This window comes from Myotis daubentonii, chromosome 3, assembly GCF_963259705.1.
Source record: "Myotis daubentonii chromosome 3, mMyoDau2.1, whole genome shotgun sequence".
NCBI lineage: Eukaryota > Metazoa > Chordata > Mammalia > Chiroptera > Vespertilionidae > Myotis > Myotis daubentonii.
The window spans coordinates 5,329,322-5,346,414 of record NC_081842.1 but is presented as its reverse complement, the minus strand read 5'-3'; the positions used below and the strand labels follow the sequence as shown (position 1 = coordinate 5,346,414).

Sequence of the window (17,093 nt, the reverse complement as noted above, 5' to 3'; positions counted from 1 at the left end):
CACCAACTTAATTTTTTTGCTAAGTTATGTGGTAGCAAACTGTTGGAATTGCTGTTCTTTCTCTGTTAGTGTGGTATAAATCACTCAGACTAAGTACATGTATGTGATATGATCTATGTATACAACGTGGCTTAACTGCAAATGGCAAGAATGTTGGCTCTTCTGATCTTGAGCATACCTCAAGTTCATCCCCGTGATTATTTTTAAGATCTCTTGCTCACGTGATGCTGCCTTTTAGATGTACCACCAGTGTAAAGCTTGACTGAGAGAGAGCCAGTCTCCCCTCTTGGTTCCATGCCAGACCGGTTTGTCAGCTTTAGTTGTTTCTTAGTGCTCTATGGCTATGCCACACTGTGGCTTGAATCAGGAAACTGTTCATATTCTTCTTTCTTCTGTGTTCCTATTCACCTTGTAATTATTCTGTTTTAGGTTGTTATAGTGGTTGCCTGGGTAGCCTGTTTTCTTAACTTGTGTCAAGCTCAATGTCATTTTGTGATGAGCACTGCTTTAGAACTGGCAGACCTTAGAAGAGACTTCACCAAGCTGTCCTAGGGGTAGGGACTATATTTCTCTGTCTGTTTTGCACTAGTGCCACGGAGGATGCCTAGTAACTGCTCTTTGCTCATGATAGTGGTAATGAATCCATTCATGTAAAACATAATATGCCTGTTTGTTTGGGGCACCCGAGGCTCAGTGGAGGTTTAGCAGGATGCCTTTCTTCCCATCCTCTTTCAGTTGTGAAGAAGCTAATTTCTAGCACAGCATAGTCTGTGTTCTGCTGCTTCCTCCTATAGAGGGGCAGATGTTTTTTCTTGGTATATTCACTGGTAGGTCAAAGGGGGATGGGCAATTAGGGTTAGTGTTCAGACTCACAGATTCTACATATATGCTCTTGTATAAAGATCAGCCATGACCCGTAAACAAGAGGAAAGCCATTTTAATTTTGTCAATATTTCCGGAGGAGATTAAAGTCATGGTAATATTGGCCAACGTTAATTTAAAAGTCAGTAACATTTAAACAATTAAATCAAGGATTTTCATGAAAATCAAAGACTTAAAAATTTCCCTACAAAAATTTCCATTTTTGGAAAGTTGAATCAGTTGTGATGAAGACTTTTTATTGTTACTATTGTATGGAATAATTCCACATTGAAAAAGAAAAACTTATTTGGCATTGAATGGGACTTGGAGTCAAAAGACCTGGTTTTGTGGCCCATCTTGACTGATCATTTGTAGTGGATCTCTTTAAAGGTCCTGGAACCTTTGAGCCTCAGTTACCTCACTTGTAAATTGGCGATTAATACCTACCTCACAGGGTTGTTGTGAGGATTCCATGAGATAATGTATGTGGAAAGCACTTTGTAAATTGTAAAGTGCTACACAATGTTAGTTGTTGTTGTATCTGAGATGTCTTAAATTTTTTCCCCCTTCAGAAATAGTCTAATAAACTTCTAGGGATTTTCTGTTAAAGTATATTATTAGTTGGTAAAACTTTGAATAAACAGTTTATTAAAATATACGTAAGTATTCTATAAAATCTTTTTTGGGGTTAACTTTCAAGATTTTATGTGTATCTAAAATTCATTTTAAAGACTGCAGGCACACAGTTTGGAAGGGCTCTGCCTTTGCTGCTCTTCATAGAGGAAGACCTCCTGAAATGCCAGTGAATTACGGTTATCCACCAAGTCTTGGTAAGTGAGGCTGGCCTTTCAAATTCTGATACCATTCTTTTAATTTCTTGACCAATTTTGTAACTGCTATGCTAACATGTAAATACTGGTGGTAGTATGTTGTTTTAGTAGTAACAAGGATCAATTTTCACATTTGTTTTTCTAAAATAATTACTAAAAGTAATAAAAATTAATGAAAAACAATTTTATTATAACAAAAAGTCTGTACCAGTGATTGTAGTAGAACAGAACTGGAAAGAAACTTGGGTCCTTGTTTCTTAAACATAGGCTTTTGTTTTGGAGCTCTTAGCTTTTTACACACTGGCACCCTCTTAACCATTTTTGTTGTTTTTGTTTCCTAGTGGAGATACATCGAGGCAAACAACTCACAGGGTGTTCCACTTTTAGCACAGCATTTCCAGGAACCATGTACCAGCATATAAAAATGCACAGAAGGATTCTTGGACATCTGTCTGCTGTTTACTGTGTAGCATTTGATAGGACAGGACATAGAATCTTTACAGTGAGTTAACATTTTAAACTCCATTTGTTATCATCTGGCGCACTTTGGTGTTCACCAGAATCTTTGAAGAAGTCTTATAAAATACATAGATTCCATGTTTCCCATTCTCAGGATTTTGACTCAGTAGGTCCAGTGTGGGCCCATAAATTTGCCTTTTTTAAAAAATGTGTTTTTATTGATTTCAGAGAGGAAGGGAGAGGGACAGAGAGAGATAGAAACATCAATGATGGGAGAGAATCATTGATTGGCTGCCTCCTGTACGCCTCACACCGGGGATTAAGCCTGAAACTGGGGCATGTGCCCTGACCGGGACTTGAACCGTGACCTCCTGGTTCACAGCTCGATGCTCAGCCACCGAGCCACGCTGGCTGGGCAGATTTGCCTTTCTAAAAAAATGTTTTTATTGATTTTAGAGAGAGAGAAACATTGAGAGAGAAACATCAGCTGCCTCCTGTATGACCCTATTGGGGAGCAAGCCTGAAACCTGGGCATGTGCCCTGACTGAATTGAACCCCAGTAACCCCATGGGTCAATGCTCAACCACTGACCCACACCAGCTGGGCTATATCTGCATTTTTATTTAGTTTCCCAAGTGATTCAGATGCAGATAGGTCTTGTGTGGTGGTTGTGAGACATTGATTTAGAGCAGTGGTTCTTGGGCATTATCGTCAAGGATGCTTATGTATTCCTAATACTTTTTAGCCCATTTTAGACCTACTCAGATTAATTTCTACTATGTGTATTAACCAAAATCAACCCAAAATCCCTCCCACCAATATCCAACTCTCTACAGGTGATTCATAACTCATATTCACATTGAGTACTCACCAATCCAGGGGAATTGATTACTTAAACACTGAAATATTATTTTATAATTATTATAAAACTATATGTAACTTTGGAATTTAATTTATATTTTTAATGTTTTAAGGGAAAATTAGGATGGACTTCTTGTTCAAATTTTATTTCTCAGTTGTGAGCTTCAAAGTAGATACTCCAGCGGTTCTCAACCTGTGGGTCGCGACCCCTTTGGCAGTCGAATGATCCTTTCACAGGGGTCGCCTAAGACCATCCTGAATATCAGATATTTACATGACGATTCATAACAGTAACAACATTACAGTTATGAAGTAGCAACGAAAATAATTTTATGGTTGGGTCACAACATGAGGAACTGTATTTAAAGGGCCAGAAAGTTGAGAACCACTGCTCTACTCAAATAAGGAATGGATGGATGTTGGCTGGTACTATAAGTTTTGACTCTGTTGTTTGGTTATTTAAAATGAGGGTGCTATTCCGTTATTTTTGGGAACAACTACTCTTTTAAAAAAAATCTATATATTTTATTGATTTCAGAGAGGAAGGGAGAGGGAGAGAGAGATAGAAACGTCCATGATGGGAGAGAATCATTGACCGGCTGCCTCCATCATGACCCACACTGGGAATCAAACCTGCAACCTGAGCGTGTGCCCTGACCGGGAATTGAACCCGTGACCTTCTGGTTCATAGGTCAACACTCAACCACTGAGCTCGTTGGCCAGGGAACAACTACTCTTGTATTTCAGCCTGTGAAATGTAAATCTGTCCTAATACTTACCAAATTATGTAGCTTGATGTGAACTAAACTGACACTTAACCATTGTTCATTGAAATAGGCGAGCAATGAAGTTTTTATTTATTTTTTAATCCTTATCCAAGGATTTTTTTTCCCATTGATTTTTAAAAAAATACATTTTTATTGATTTCAGAGAGGAAGGGAGAGGGAGAGATAGAAATATCAATGATGAGAGAGAATCACTGATCGGCTGCCTCCTGCTTGCCCTCTACCGGGGATTGAGCCCACAACCCATGCTTGTGCCCTGCCTGGGAAGCGAACCAGGACCTTCTGGTTCATAGGTTGATGCTCAACCACTAAGCCACACCAGCTCGGCTCCATGGATTTTTAGAGAGTAGAATGGAGGGGAGAAGGAAGGAGACAGATAAAGAGACAAAAGCATCAGTGTGAGAGAGAGACAAAATAGGTTGCTTCCAGCATACGCCCTGACTGGGATTTGAACCTGAAACCCTCCAGTGTGCAGGCCAACACTAACCATTGAGCAACACTTGCTGGGCGAGCCATGAATTTTTAGTTGGACTTATTACTTGGCAGAGAATTTTGGGAAGATAGTATTTATAATGTGATCTCATTCATAGAAATGAAAGCTTCACAATCTATTTATGTAGACATTCTACGGTTTGAAGAAAAAACTTTATAAGTGTTCTCAGCATGAGTCTTGTAATCTACAGAGAATTCTACAGTTGGAAAGAGGAGGAGTTATAGATAATTTGAGTGACATGTAAATGATACTCTTTTAAATGATGTGAAAGACTTCCGTATTAACATTTATTTTGGGTTTTTTTTTTTCTTAGGGTTCAGATGATTGTTTGGTGAAGATTTGGTCAACACATAATGGCCGCCTGTTATCCACATTAAGGGGTCATTCTGCAGAAATTTCAGATATGGCAGTAAACTATGAGAATACAATGATTGCTGCAGGGAGCTGTGATAAAATAATTAGAGTGTGGTGCTTGAGAACTTGTGCCCCAGTTGCTGTGCTTCAGGGACACACAGGGTCAATTACATCTTTACAGGTAAACTCATGTTCATGGGCACATTTGTATACTGTCTCCTTTTTTTTTCTTTTAAACTCTTTCTCTTTGGAGATAAGGAATAGTAAAATGCTTAGTAATTATCTATTTTAAATTTAGTAATAAAGAAAAAATATGTAATTAATCATACTTCCATGAATCTTGGAAGGGTGATTTAATAAACATGTAATTCGGTTAGAGCTAATTTAAGTGCAGGCTTAATGGATGACTTACTGCTTCCTTTTGGTTTATGGTTGAACTGAATGAGTCAATTACAAACTGGTGAGAGGTTAATGGTTTTTCTACCTTAAAATTTGTGGATTTTGATAAGCTAATTAAATTTGCTGAAGTATATTTAAACTCATTTTTAGTCCATATTCTAGAACTTAAGTTTATTTATTTATTTATTTTTTTCTAGAACTTAAGTTTAAATAGTCACTTTCATCATTTAAACCCTTCATTTTGTATACTTGATGAGACGGAGATTGGAAGAAACTTCTTTGAAGTCATAGGTTAAATCCTGCCTCCCTTACAAAGTATATAAAAATAACAAAATAGATTAAAAACTATACTCTCTGAGATGTTATAATGATAAGTATGTGAATTGTCTAAAAATCTCTAAAACCTATTTTTCCTCTTTCTTTTCTGCTAGTGGCAGTACTGGTCTTTCTTTGTTAAGCTCCTTGTCTTGAATGTCTCATGAGTCAGCAAGTTGCATTTGTTTCTTCCTGGCTTTCCTCCCCATTCTGGGGGAAGGAAAGGTCGAGGTTAAGGTTCCTAGATTAATTGGATTGTTTGGATTGATTCTTTTCTTTTAATTTTTTTTATTTTTTATTATTTTTTTATATATTTTATTGATTTTTTACAGAGAGGAAGGGAGAGGGATAGAGAGTTAGAAACATCGATGAGAGAGAAACATCGATCAGCTGCCTCCTGCACACTCCCCACTGGGGATGTGCCCGCAACCAAGGTATATGCCCTTGACCGGAATCGAACCTGGGACCTTTCAGTCTGCAGGCTGATGCTCTATCCACTGAACCAAACCCGTTAGGGCGTTTGGATTGATTCTTGGCTCTTTATCTTACCTGCTTCCTTTCAATCAATATTATATATTGCCATCAGACAAATCTTTTTGTTGCCTTTAATGTTTTATTTGATAACTGCAGCTCTTACTTTGCTGTTATTGGGCCCAGCTTCTGTACTCATTTCACCACCGCTTCCAAAAATGAACACTTTAGTCATATAGGTCTTTCAATTGCTGTCATATTACCATATTCTCTATCAAGTTTGTACTTTTGTTCATATTATTTTTTGCCTACTATGTGTTTCTTATTTTCTTTGTGTTTTCCTCTTCATCTTTTAAGCCTTCTTGGATATCTCTGGACCAAATCAAACTTTTTTCTCTACCTTGTTTGTGTAGCACAGTGGATATTTTATTTAATACAAATCTCAGTCCTATTCTAAAGTTAGCATGATTTTTGCATTTTCTTGTATTATGTTTATGGGTTTGAAAAAAATGTTTAAATTGTGATTCACTTGGAATTGATCTTGTGTACAGTCTGGAGGATAGATCCAGCTTTTTTCCTCTACAGTTAATCCTTTACCATTTATGCAGAGATTCATTGTTTGCCCAGCTGATTTGAGCTGGCACCTTTATCTTACTTAAGTCTTATATTAGGGTCCAATTTGGAGTTTATATTTTTCCCACTGGTTGTTCTGTCAGTGTAATTACTGTGGCCCATAGTTTTGATTATTGAGGCTTGGTGATGTGCTTTTATATTGACAGGGCTAGGTCTTTACTGTGGAGAGCTGGCACGGCCATGACATACTCATGTCACCTCAGCCTGGTTCAGTGACCCTGAGTGGGGATGATGAAAGGCTTAGAAAAGACAGATAAGAGAACGAAAGCTGGGTCTTGGTGGGACGCTGCCGCTCTGATGGACAGCGCCAGCACCTACCAGCTGTGTCTTTATTTAATAGCAGATGCCACGAGGCAAAGTAAGGGTGTGATCAAGATGTTTACAGCATTCTCGTGGGTTTCAATCCTACTCAACTACATGCACCTGAACTCTGTCACTCAGGCGCGTGGGGCCATATGTTCGGACCACAGGTTCAAGCTGACAGCTATAGCTGTTGGCTAATTGTTCTGGGAAGGCTCTGCCATCCAAGCTGGGACTTGCACGTGGCCACGAGAGGACTGTGCCCTCTCATTAGTCCAAGGCTTGAACCTGTCCAAAACGCTGTAGCCGCGCCCCATACTTTACTTTCTCTTTGTAAATGTTTTTCTGACTCTTCCTGTTTATTAGTTTTGAAAATAATCTTTTACTGAGATCACATGACATCTATAAGTTAATTTGACATAGAATTGACTTTTGTTGTTGTTAATCCTCACATGAAGATATTTTTCCACTGATTTTTAGAGAGAGTGGAAGGGAGGGAGGGAGAAAGGCAGGGAGAGAGAGACACATTGATCAGCTGACTCCTGCATGTGCCCAATTTTGTCCCAGGATTGACCCTGCAACCCAGGTACATATCCTTTGACCAGGAATTGAACCCTTCAGTGCACAGGCTGCCGCTCTAATCACTTACTAACACCAGCCAGGGCGAGATAGACTTTTACTTTTTTATAGGTTATGCTTTCACTACAATAGTGTCACTTATATTTTTGGATTTCTTATAATTTAGAAAGTCAGTTGATGTTAATTTTGAAAAACTCCAACTTTAGTAGAAGCTCAGGAAACTGAGTTGTATATGTTATTGTTTTTTAGTTTAGTCCAATGGCCAAAGGCTCTCAAAGATATATGGTTTCTACTGGTGCTGACGGGACAGTTTGTTTTTGGCAGTGGGATTTAGAATCTTTGAAATTTAGGTAAGTGACTTTAATCGTTAATAAGTATTCTTTAATGTTGTTATGGTTTAGTCTAGTGAAGTTTGGTTATAAAGAGAAATTATAGATTATGGTTGGCTTTTTACTTTTGAACTTAATTTTTATTATATACAGGATATATGTCATATTGACTACTTACTGTTTACAATTTGCTGTTTAAATAGTTGGATATATAAGAGAAGCATAGCTATTCTATGTTAGTGGGCACATTTTTGTGAAAGAAAAAAGATAGTATGTGTGTGAAAGATTTTGAAAAGTATTAGAAATGTATAATTAGATACATAGAAGTTTAGGCAGGGTCATTTAAGAATCAGAATCCCTGGATTTTGGACCTGTGCTGTCCCAATACAGTACCTACTGGCCACATGTGACTATCAAGCACTTCAGATGTGGCTAGTGTTATTGAGGACCTAAATTAAATTAGATTTAAATATTGATACTTGATTTAGTTATTACAAAACTTGTAGGCATATTTCAAACCACTTGAGTATGTGAATTTAGTTTTTCAGCTATAAGTTTTAAGAAAACTGAATATAGTATTTGATGAAAATGTTCAAATTGAGGTGTATTAAAAGTATTCATTATGCTCTGAAAGATTTCAAAGAATTAATGTGAAGAAAAGAATATCTAAAGTTCTCATTAAAATGTTACTAATGTGATATTTTGGATATATTGGGTTAAATGAAATAAAATTGTTTTATCTCCTCTTTTTAAAAATATATATTTTTATTGATTTCAGAGAGGAAGGGAGAGGGAGAAACATCAATGATGAGAGAGAATCATTGATCAACTGCCTCCTGTATGCCCCCTACTGGAGATTGAGGCGGCAACCTGGGCATGTGCCTTTGACCATAATCAAACTTGGGACCCTTCATTCGGCAGGCTGATGCTCTATCCACTGAGTTAAAACCAGCTAGGGCTCCTTTTACTTTTAATGTGACTTCTAAAAAATTTAAAGTTACATGTGTGGCTTGCATTCCATTTTTGTTGGCAGTCTATACCCTGGTGGTTATGCTCTGCAGCCTCGATAATGGGATCACTTAGACCAGCCGTGGGCAAACTACGGCCCGTTTGAAATGAATAAAACTAAAAAAAAAAAAAAAAAAAAAAGACCGTACCCTTTTATGTAATGATGTTTACTTTGAATTTTTATTAGTTCACACAAACACTCCATCCATGCTTTTGTTCCGGCCCTCCAGTGCAGTTTAAGAACCCATTGTGGCCCTCGAGTCAAAAAGTTTGCCCACCCCTGACTTAGAATCTCTGAGCTGCAGTCACCTCAGTGACAAGATGGGGTTAGTAGGCCTGCCCTTTCTGTGTAGAGGATCAGTGAAGATGGGGATTGAACAGTCTTCTAAAATCCATCTAGCTATAATAGCATATGTGGAAATACTTGGTATGCTGTGAGGCACTATAGAAATAACATCATAATATTTAAAGTTAGCTTAAAATAAATATTTAAACCATGTTAATGTGTATAACTAATGTATTTTAAAACATCATCTTTTATAGTGCACGTCCCTTGAAGTTTACTGAAAAGCCCAGACCAGGCGTTCAAATGCTTTGTTCTTCTTTTAGTGTTGGTAAGCACTTGTTTCAGTTTACTTTAGCATTTATTGAATGACCGCTTATTGCTAAAAGCCTTTATCAGAGAGATGGTAAATGACTTATGTTCATTTCTTTAGGTTTAATCCGTGACGTTCATTTCATTAGCCGCCTTCTTGTCTTTCACTCTCCCATTCTGCCTTTTTATGATGTTGAGTAGTAATCAGAGTCAGTGGTAGAAGAGGAAGCTCTAGGAGTGCACATCCGTGGTTCCTGAGTCATGTGCCCCAGGTGTATACCAAAATTGTGATTTTCCTTTAATAGGCTAAATGGCATATTTTTGGTAGTTTAAATTTGTTTTCCACACATCTTGGTGAAATTATCCCCCATTTTCTTTCCTTGCACAGTGAACTCGTGTGCTAACCTTTCTGTTTAGGAGCGGTCCAGGATGTTTTCCCTATAAAAGTCTGAAAACTTCAGCAGGTGAACTGTATATTCCACTAGAGGCCTGATGCACGAATTCGTGCACAGGTCAGGTCCCTCGGGCCTGGCGGGCGAACAGGGTGGTTGGCTGTGGAGATCACACTGACCACCAGAGGGCAGCTCCTGCATTGAGTGTCTGCCCCCTGGTAGTCAGTGCGCATCATAGCTTTCGGTTGTTTGGTTGCTTAGGCTTTCACATATATAGATAGCTAGATTTAGTTATGTAAAGTCTAGAAAGCAGAGCCCCTTTTGCCAAACATTTTTTAGAGCAGCAGCACTTAAGGTCTTTGCCACAACTAATAAAATGGGGCAATAACAAACATTTCCATGTTAACTTTTAAAAATTAAAGCCCCATCTGATTTTCCCCCCAGCACCATCAAGTAATTCTGTCACTCCAGCTGGGTTCCCTACAGTTGAACCCAGTTCAGATACTATCTTCGTAGAGCAGGGATGGGGAGCTTCTGGCCCTTGGGCTGTATAAGGCCCACAAAATCATTTGGTCGGCCTTGCCCAAGGCATTAGGGGTGAGTTAATTAAATGTTTACCACATATAACAGGCTAATTTTTAAGCTGATAATTTTGTATTGGCCTGTGAATGTGTTATAATTATCCATCATAATTATTGACAGAAAAAAGGTGTTCCTCACCTGACCTAGAGAATAGTGAGATGCCATAGGTTATGGGCTCAGTCCTACATGATGCTCCCTTTCCTTATCTCACTTGTGCTTCTGACCTACTGAGTATTGTCATGAATTCCTCCTTTTAAGCTCCCTGAAATCTGTCCTTTTGGGTTTTTGTGGAGGCTTCCTTATATAGACATAATTGAATAAATCATTGACCAGGGTGATTGTTTAAACTCCCTTCTCCCTCCCCAGAGGTTGGACTGAAAGTTCCTATCCTCTAATCACATGGCTGGTTCTCCTGGCAGTCAGCCCTCCCCCTCCTCCTCAGGTGCTTTCTAAAAGTCACTTTGTTAATGTAACTCTGTTGTGGTTGAAATGGGTTTAAGACTATCAAGACACCTTTATCACTTTTGTCACTTAAGAAATTCCGAAGGTTTTAGGAGCTCTGTGCCATAATGGGGACGAAGAGCAAATATATATTTCTTATTATAAACCTAATTTTACAGTGTTATATTAATTTTAAAATATCTTTATATAGTGAATTGGAAAATGGATCTGTTGAGGTAAACTTTTGGAATAAGAGATCTTGCTGAATTCAATATAGAACTTTGGTTTGTGCAGATATTTGTTATAAACTGGATTTTTAAACCTTAACATTTTTATTTCAGGTGGTATGTTTTTAGCCACTGGTAGTACTGATCATGTAATCAGAATGTATTTTTTGGGTTTTGAAGCACCTGAAAAAATCGCAGAACTTGAAAGCCACACTGTAAGTATTCATGTGTTAAAATTCTGTAGATTAATTGTAATATTCCTATTAGTTTATAGTCAAATATTGCTGACAAATTGATATGAATTTTTAAAATAATTGAATTAATTGGGTTAAGATTTTAACTTAATTGTTGGAGGAATTGTATTTAAATATCCTCACCCGAGGATATTTTTTCCATTGATTTTTAGGGAGAGTGGAAAGGAGGGAAGGAAGGAGGAGGAAGAGAAAAGAGAGGGAGAGAGTAAAGGAGGGAGAGAGAGAAAGATTGATGGGAGAGAACACATCGATTGGTTGCCTCCAGCACGCACCCCAACTGGGGCAGGGGAACAAACCTGCAACCGAGGTACATGCCCTTGGCTGGGAATCAAACACGAGACCCTTCAATATGCAGGCCGATGATCCAACCACTGAGCACACTGGCCAGGACTAAGTCAGAATCTTGATTATGACAGTTGATTTGAGTATGTTAGGTTATGAAATCAGAAGGTTATGTTATTAATGTACCAGAGGCCTGGTGCATGAAAATTCTTGCACTGGAGGGTGGGGGTCCCTCAGCCTGGCCTGCCCCCTCTCACAGTCCGGGAGCCCTCAGGGGATGCCCTACTGAGACAGTTTAGGCCCACCCCCATCACCCCAACGCAGCGGGCCGCAGCAGCTGCCTGTCCTTGGCTTTTGCAGCCACCATGGCTGCCTGCCGTTGGCCCTCGCAGCCACTGTGGCTTTGTCCGGAACGATGTTCAGCTGTCCGGTCTAATTAGCATATTATGCTTTTATTATTATAGATAACTCAGTATTCTGGATTATTGGTTTTAGTAGGTTAAGTTTTTTCCTAAATTAAGTTTTGTGAGGTTATTTGATAAACATTTTCAAATCACTTTAAAAGAAAAAAAGCCACAGCTGGGTGGCTTGGTTGGAGTATTGTCCTGTGCACCAAAAGGGTTGTGGGGGTTCAATTCCTGATCTCTGGTCTGGGCATGTGTGGGAGGCAACTGATTGCTGTTCCCCTCTTACTCTCCCTTCCGCTCTCCCTCCCTTTTCTCCCTCTACCTGCCTCTAAAAGCAATAATAATAAAAAAAAGTCCCTGGGCCCTGGCGGGTGTTGCTCACAGTGGATAGAGCATTGGCTCTCTCAGCAAAGGGTCTTGGGTTTGATTCCCAGTCAAGGGCATGTACCAGGGCTGCAGGTTCAATCCGTGGTCCTGGTCAGGGTGCGTGCAGGAGGCAACCAGTTGATGTCTCTCTCTCACATTGATGTTTCTCTCTGTCTCTCTCTTTCCCCATCCCTCCCTCCCTTTCAACCTTTCTACAAGTCAATGGAAAAAATACTCTAGTGAGGATTAAAAAACAAAAATCCTTGGAGAGGATTAAAACATTTTTTTGCATATAAGCATAAAACAAATCATATTCAGCCTTGTTTTCAGGTGCTTAAACCTTTATATTTTGACTTTATACAGATGTCAATTTTTATGCAGATATTTTACTGCATGTGTCTGTCTTTGAGACAAGAGGGTCTTAGTAGTCCTGTTAGATTTATAAAGAGTCTTTGTACTTAAATGTGTAATTCATGTTTGAATGATAGGCTGAGCAGCACAAGTGCGAATCTCTTGCTTTAAACCAAATGTGCTTCTAGCTCTAAAACCGTTTTGTTCTTTTTGTTTGATTATAAACTATGCTGATGATGACATGTGTTTATTTTTTTGCCTTGATTTAGGATAAAGTTGATAGTATCCAATTTTGTAACAATGGTGATCGGTAAGTGTGTTTTTATTTGAGGTATGTTTTTAGGCATATATACTGTGTTACATATTAGTATAGCTAATGTGTCCTGCATTCACAATTCTAAGCCTACGTTTGCCAACCCCTGTATGAATGAAAAGTGTCTGGGGCAGTGGGAGACACATGAAATATAAGTTTTAAAATTGTAGTTTCTGCTGTCTCCTGTGACCAAATGTAGGTCTCCTTTTGCTTACATCAGCTAAATTTTTGATTTACAGGAAAATTAGGTGAAATTCCTTGTTTGAGTAGTTAAATCTTTCCTCATCAATGACTGTGCTATATCCTGCAATGAAATGATCACTGAAATTATATATATTTTTTGTAATTCCCAATGTTTCTCAAGTGCCTTTCCTAACCTGCAGTTTTTAACACGTGTTAAAAGATTATTTTTACACAGTTGCCAGCATGAATGAATTTGAGCTTAGAGTTAGGAGGCTTAGGAGGAGCTTTTGCTCCTACTAATTTTCCCACATGGCCTTTATCCTTCCTACTTCCCCCCTTCAGGTGCTATTGTCTTCTCAAAACGCAGTTTATTTCACAAGCTATTGATTGAGTTTGAAGTGTGCTTTACTTCATAGAGCCAGGCAAATCCTAGAAATCAAGATTTTTTTTCCATTTAGCTTTGTCTTCTAACTAACACCTATAGATTTATCTGTAGTCAAGATAGCTATGTTAAAATTTATTTTTGCTTTGATTTTAACTGTAGCTGTTGGTGGCATGTATATGAGTGTGAGGTCTCTTATGTATATTTTAAGGTTTTTAAGTGGTAGCAGAGATGGAACAGCACGGATTTGGAGATTTGAGCAGTTAGAGTGGAGAAGCATTTTATTGGATATGGCTACTAGAATCTCGGGGTAAGTTGAGATGGTTTGTTGTAAATAGGTACATCATAAGTACTTGGTCTCTCCCTGGTTTGGTTTGTTGATTGCTTTGTTCAGGGGACTGGGAACACCTCCTTTTCTGAAGAGCTATAGTTGAAATGAAGGGCCACCTCCTGCATGTCTGATATACTTAAATCTCATGTAGCCAAAAGAATGTGTTCTTAACATTTCTGTAAGAAAGAACAACATATTTTTTCTACTGTTTCTCAAAGCATTGACTTTCTCTTAGGTATTGCATTTAAAACCACCTATAATTTTTAAAAAATGTAAAAATATATTTTTATTGGTTTTAGAGAGGGAGAGGATAGAAACATCAGTGATGACAATCATTTTTTGGGTGCCTCCTGCACGCCCTCTACTGGGGATTGAGCTCACAACCCGGGCGTGTGCCCTAACCAGGATTCAAACCGTGACCTCCTGGTTCATAGGTTGACACTCAGCCACACTAGCTGGGCCACCTATAATTTTTTTTAAAAATTTCTTCATTGGTTAAGGTATTACAAATGTGTCCTCATTTCCCATTAACCTCCATAGAAATATCTCCGGTATGCCCTGGCTGGGTAGCTCAGTTGGTTAGAGCATCATCGCTATATGCCAAGGTTGCAGGTTTGATCCCCTGTCTGGGCATATACAAGCATCAACCAATGAATGCATAAATAAGCAGAACAAGAAAATCCATCTTCCTTCTTCTCTCTTTCTCTCCCTCTCTCTCCTTCCCCCCCTCTCCCTCCCTCTCCATTTTTCTCCCTCTCTCGCCTTCCCTCCCACTTCCTTTATCTAAAACTTTTTCTGCCAAGAGCCATTTGGATATTTATAGCATCATTCTCAGGTCATACAAAATTATCAACTTAAAAATTAGTCTGTTATATTTGGTCAAACATTTAATTAACCTACCCTTAATACCTTGGCAGGGCCAGACCAAATAATTTCTGTGGTCCATAGGTGGATGTTCCCCATCCCTGCTTTAAAATCAATGGGGAAAAAAACAAAATAACTCAGGCATATCAGATACACAAATTTTACTTTTCTGTAGATACAATTTTTGGAATTTAAAAAAAATCACTATAGTAGGGGGTGGGTGGAGGGAGACAATATAGTCAGTTTTTCTGACTATATTTTACAGAGAAACTTTGCATATCACTTTCATAAAGGCTGTAGTGCATTGCAGACATATGTATCAAAGACTGTTCTTACCATGGGGTCCATAGGAACAGTTTATAGGGAACTATACAGAGATTAGTACAGTCTTGTTTACAGTTCAGCAAATTGTCTGTCAGGCACTTTTCTAGATATTGGATATGAAGATGAATCACCTTCTTGCTGTCTTCTAAAGCTGCTTGTCATCTCTGAGAAACAGTTGAAAGTATTACTGCTAGTGCTTGAGTTCAGGAGAAAAGAAAAACAGAAAAGGTAGAGAGCAGAAAAAACTTTGCTCTTATGCATAGCAGTAGTGCCCGAAAATCTGCCTTCATTCAGTCTCTGAACTGCTTCTGAATCATCCCCTCTTCCTTTGGGTTTTGCCCTAATCTGTTTGTAGATAATCTGTTAAGGGTTACATCTGTTGGACCCTCTATAGAGTTGGTAAGGGAAGGACGTGAACTTTATTTTTGTACAGATAAAGAATTGTATACACACTGTATATAGTCTACCATCTAAGTGAATTTACACATTGTGTATTTTTTCCTTAGGGACTTAACCTCCGAAGAGGAAAGGTTTATGAAACCCAAAGTAACAATGATAGCTTGGAATCAGAATGATAGCATTGTTGTCACAGCTGTGAATGATCATGTCCTCAAAGTGTGGAATTCTTATACTGGACAACTGCTTCATAACTTGTTGGTAGGTAGTTCTTATCCTATATAATAAAAGGGTAATATGCAAATAGACCCAACAGCAGAACAATGGAACAATCAAAGTGTAATATGCTAATGATATGCTAAGGCTGCTCAACTGCTCACTATGACGTGCACTGACCACCAGGGGGCAGATGCTCCGACCAGTAGATTAGCTTGCTACTGAGTCCGGATGATAGGGACTGAGCGAGATGGGCTGGACACACCCTGCAGCCCTCTCTCGGTCCCTCCCTGGCCCAGTCGTGCACCTGTGGGGTCCCTCAGCCTGGCCTTGGCCCTCTCGCATTCGGGACCCCTCGGGGGATGTCGGAGAGCCAGTTTCAGCCCAATCCCGCAGGCCACTCCCCTTGGGAGGGCGCCAGCCGCAGGACTCATGGCTGGTGAGTGCTGCGAGCCTCTCCTGATCGGGACTGATTGGGTGTGAGCCCAAGTGGGGCCAGGATGAGTGGGAGCAGCAGGTAGGAGCTGCAGGTGGCGTTGGACTGCGGGTTTTGCGTGATCCCTGCAGACCATCCAGAGGGACCCCACCCGTGCACGAATTCATGCACCAGGCCTCTAGTTCAGTATAACAAATCATGATATTTTGAACTATAATTTTATTTTTAAAGCTATGGAATTAAATATATTAATACACAGGCTTCTTTGATTTATATTACCAAATAAATAGAAATTTGTATATATACTGATACAAATTACTATAATAACATTTTTTAAAGCCCTGATATACTGACAAATGGATCTTTAATTAGAAACTTATAACTTGCAACCCCCTCCTCCTTTAACTGTATGACTGTTGACTACAGGGACATGCTGATGAAGTGTTTGTTTTGGAGACACATCCTTTCGATTCCAGAATTATGTTATCTGCAGGACATGATGGCAGCATATTATATGGGATGTTACAAAAGGCACCAAGATGAAACACTATTTTAATATGGTAAGTGAAGTCCAGGGTGTCTTCATGCATGCTTGCATTTGTTTCCAGTACTTAGATTGTAAAGTTCAGCCACATATAGATCTGCATGTTTTGGCAGTTTATATTTATAAAAATCAGGGTATTTAAAACCTCATAAATATCTGACAGCCATACGTACATACATACATGAAATTCTCTGTATAACAGTTTCACACAAGGGAAAGATTTTCAAAAGTTATCTATTTAACTTTGTGTGTATAGGTGAATGTGTCTCTGTCTGTGTTTAAATTGGCAAAATTATGGTAATTATACACAACTTGCATTACAAATTTTGCATGGCAGTCAGTCATATTAGTAGAAAGTTTAAACTCTAGTTAAGTATTGATTTTAGTTAATGAATCATCACACTTTATTAATCTTTCATTATTTACCTTATAGATTATTAGTCAATAGCCTCTTGTTACAAGTTAAAAGTTTATGAAGGTGCCTGTCATTCACATAGCAGAAATAAAACCTTCACTTTGGATTGGTTTTT

The 17,093-nt window shown here is 38.7% G+C and overlaps 1 protein-coding gene across 1 annotated transcript in view; it reads left to right on the top strand.

Annotated features, from left to right (window-relative positions):
- BRWD1 (bromodomain and WD repeat domain containing 1) overlaps positions 1 to 17,093 on the top strand; it is a 97,650-nt gene that overhangs the window by 11,454 nt on the left and 69,103 nt on the right. The window contains 12 exon segments of the mRNA XM_059685888.1: positions 1,593 to 1,691; positions 2,033 to 2,193; positions 4,603 to 4,824; positions 7,590 to 7,690; positions 9,221 to 9,291; positions 11,029 to 11,129; positions 12,844 to 12,884; positions 13,664 to 13,762; positions 15,478 to 15,628; positions 16,446 to 16,527; positions 16,530 to 16,697; positions 16,820 to 16,833. Of these exon segments, the coding sequence (XP_059541871.1) occupies positions 1,593 to 1,691; positions 2,033 to 2,193; positions 4,603 to 4,824; positions 7,590 to 7,690; positions 9,221 to 9,291; positions 11,029 to 11,129; positions 12,844 to 12,884; positions 13,664 to 13,762; positions 15,478 to 15,628; positions 16,446 to 16,527; positions 16,530 to 16,697; positions 16,820 to 16,833 (1,310 nt within the window).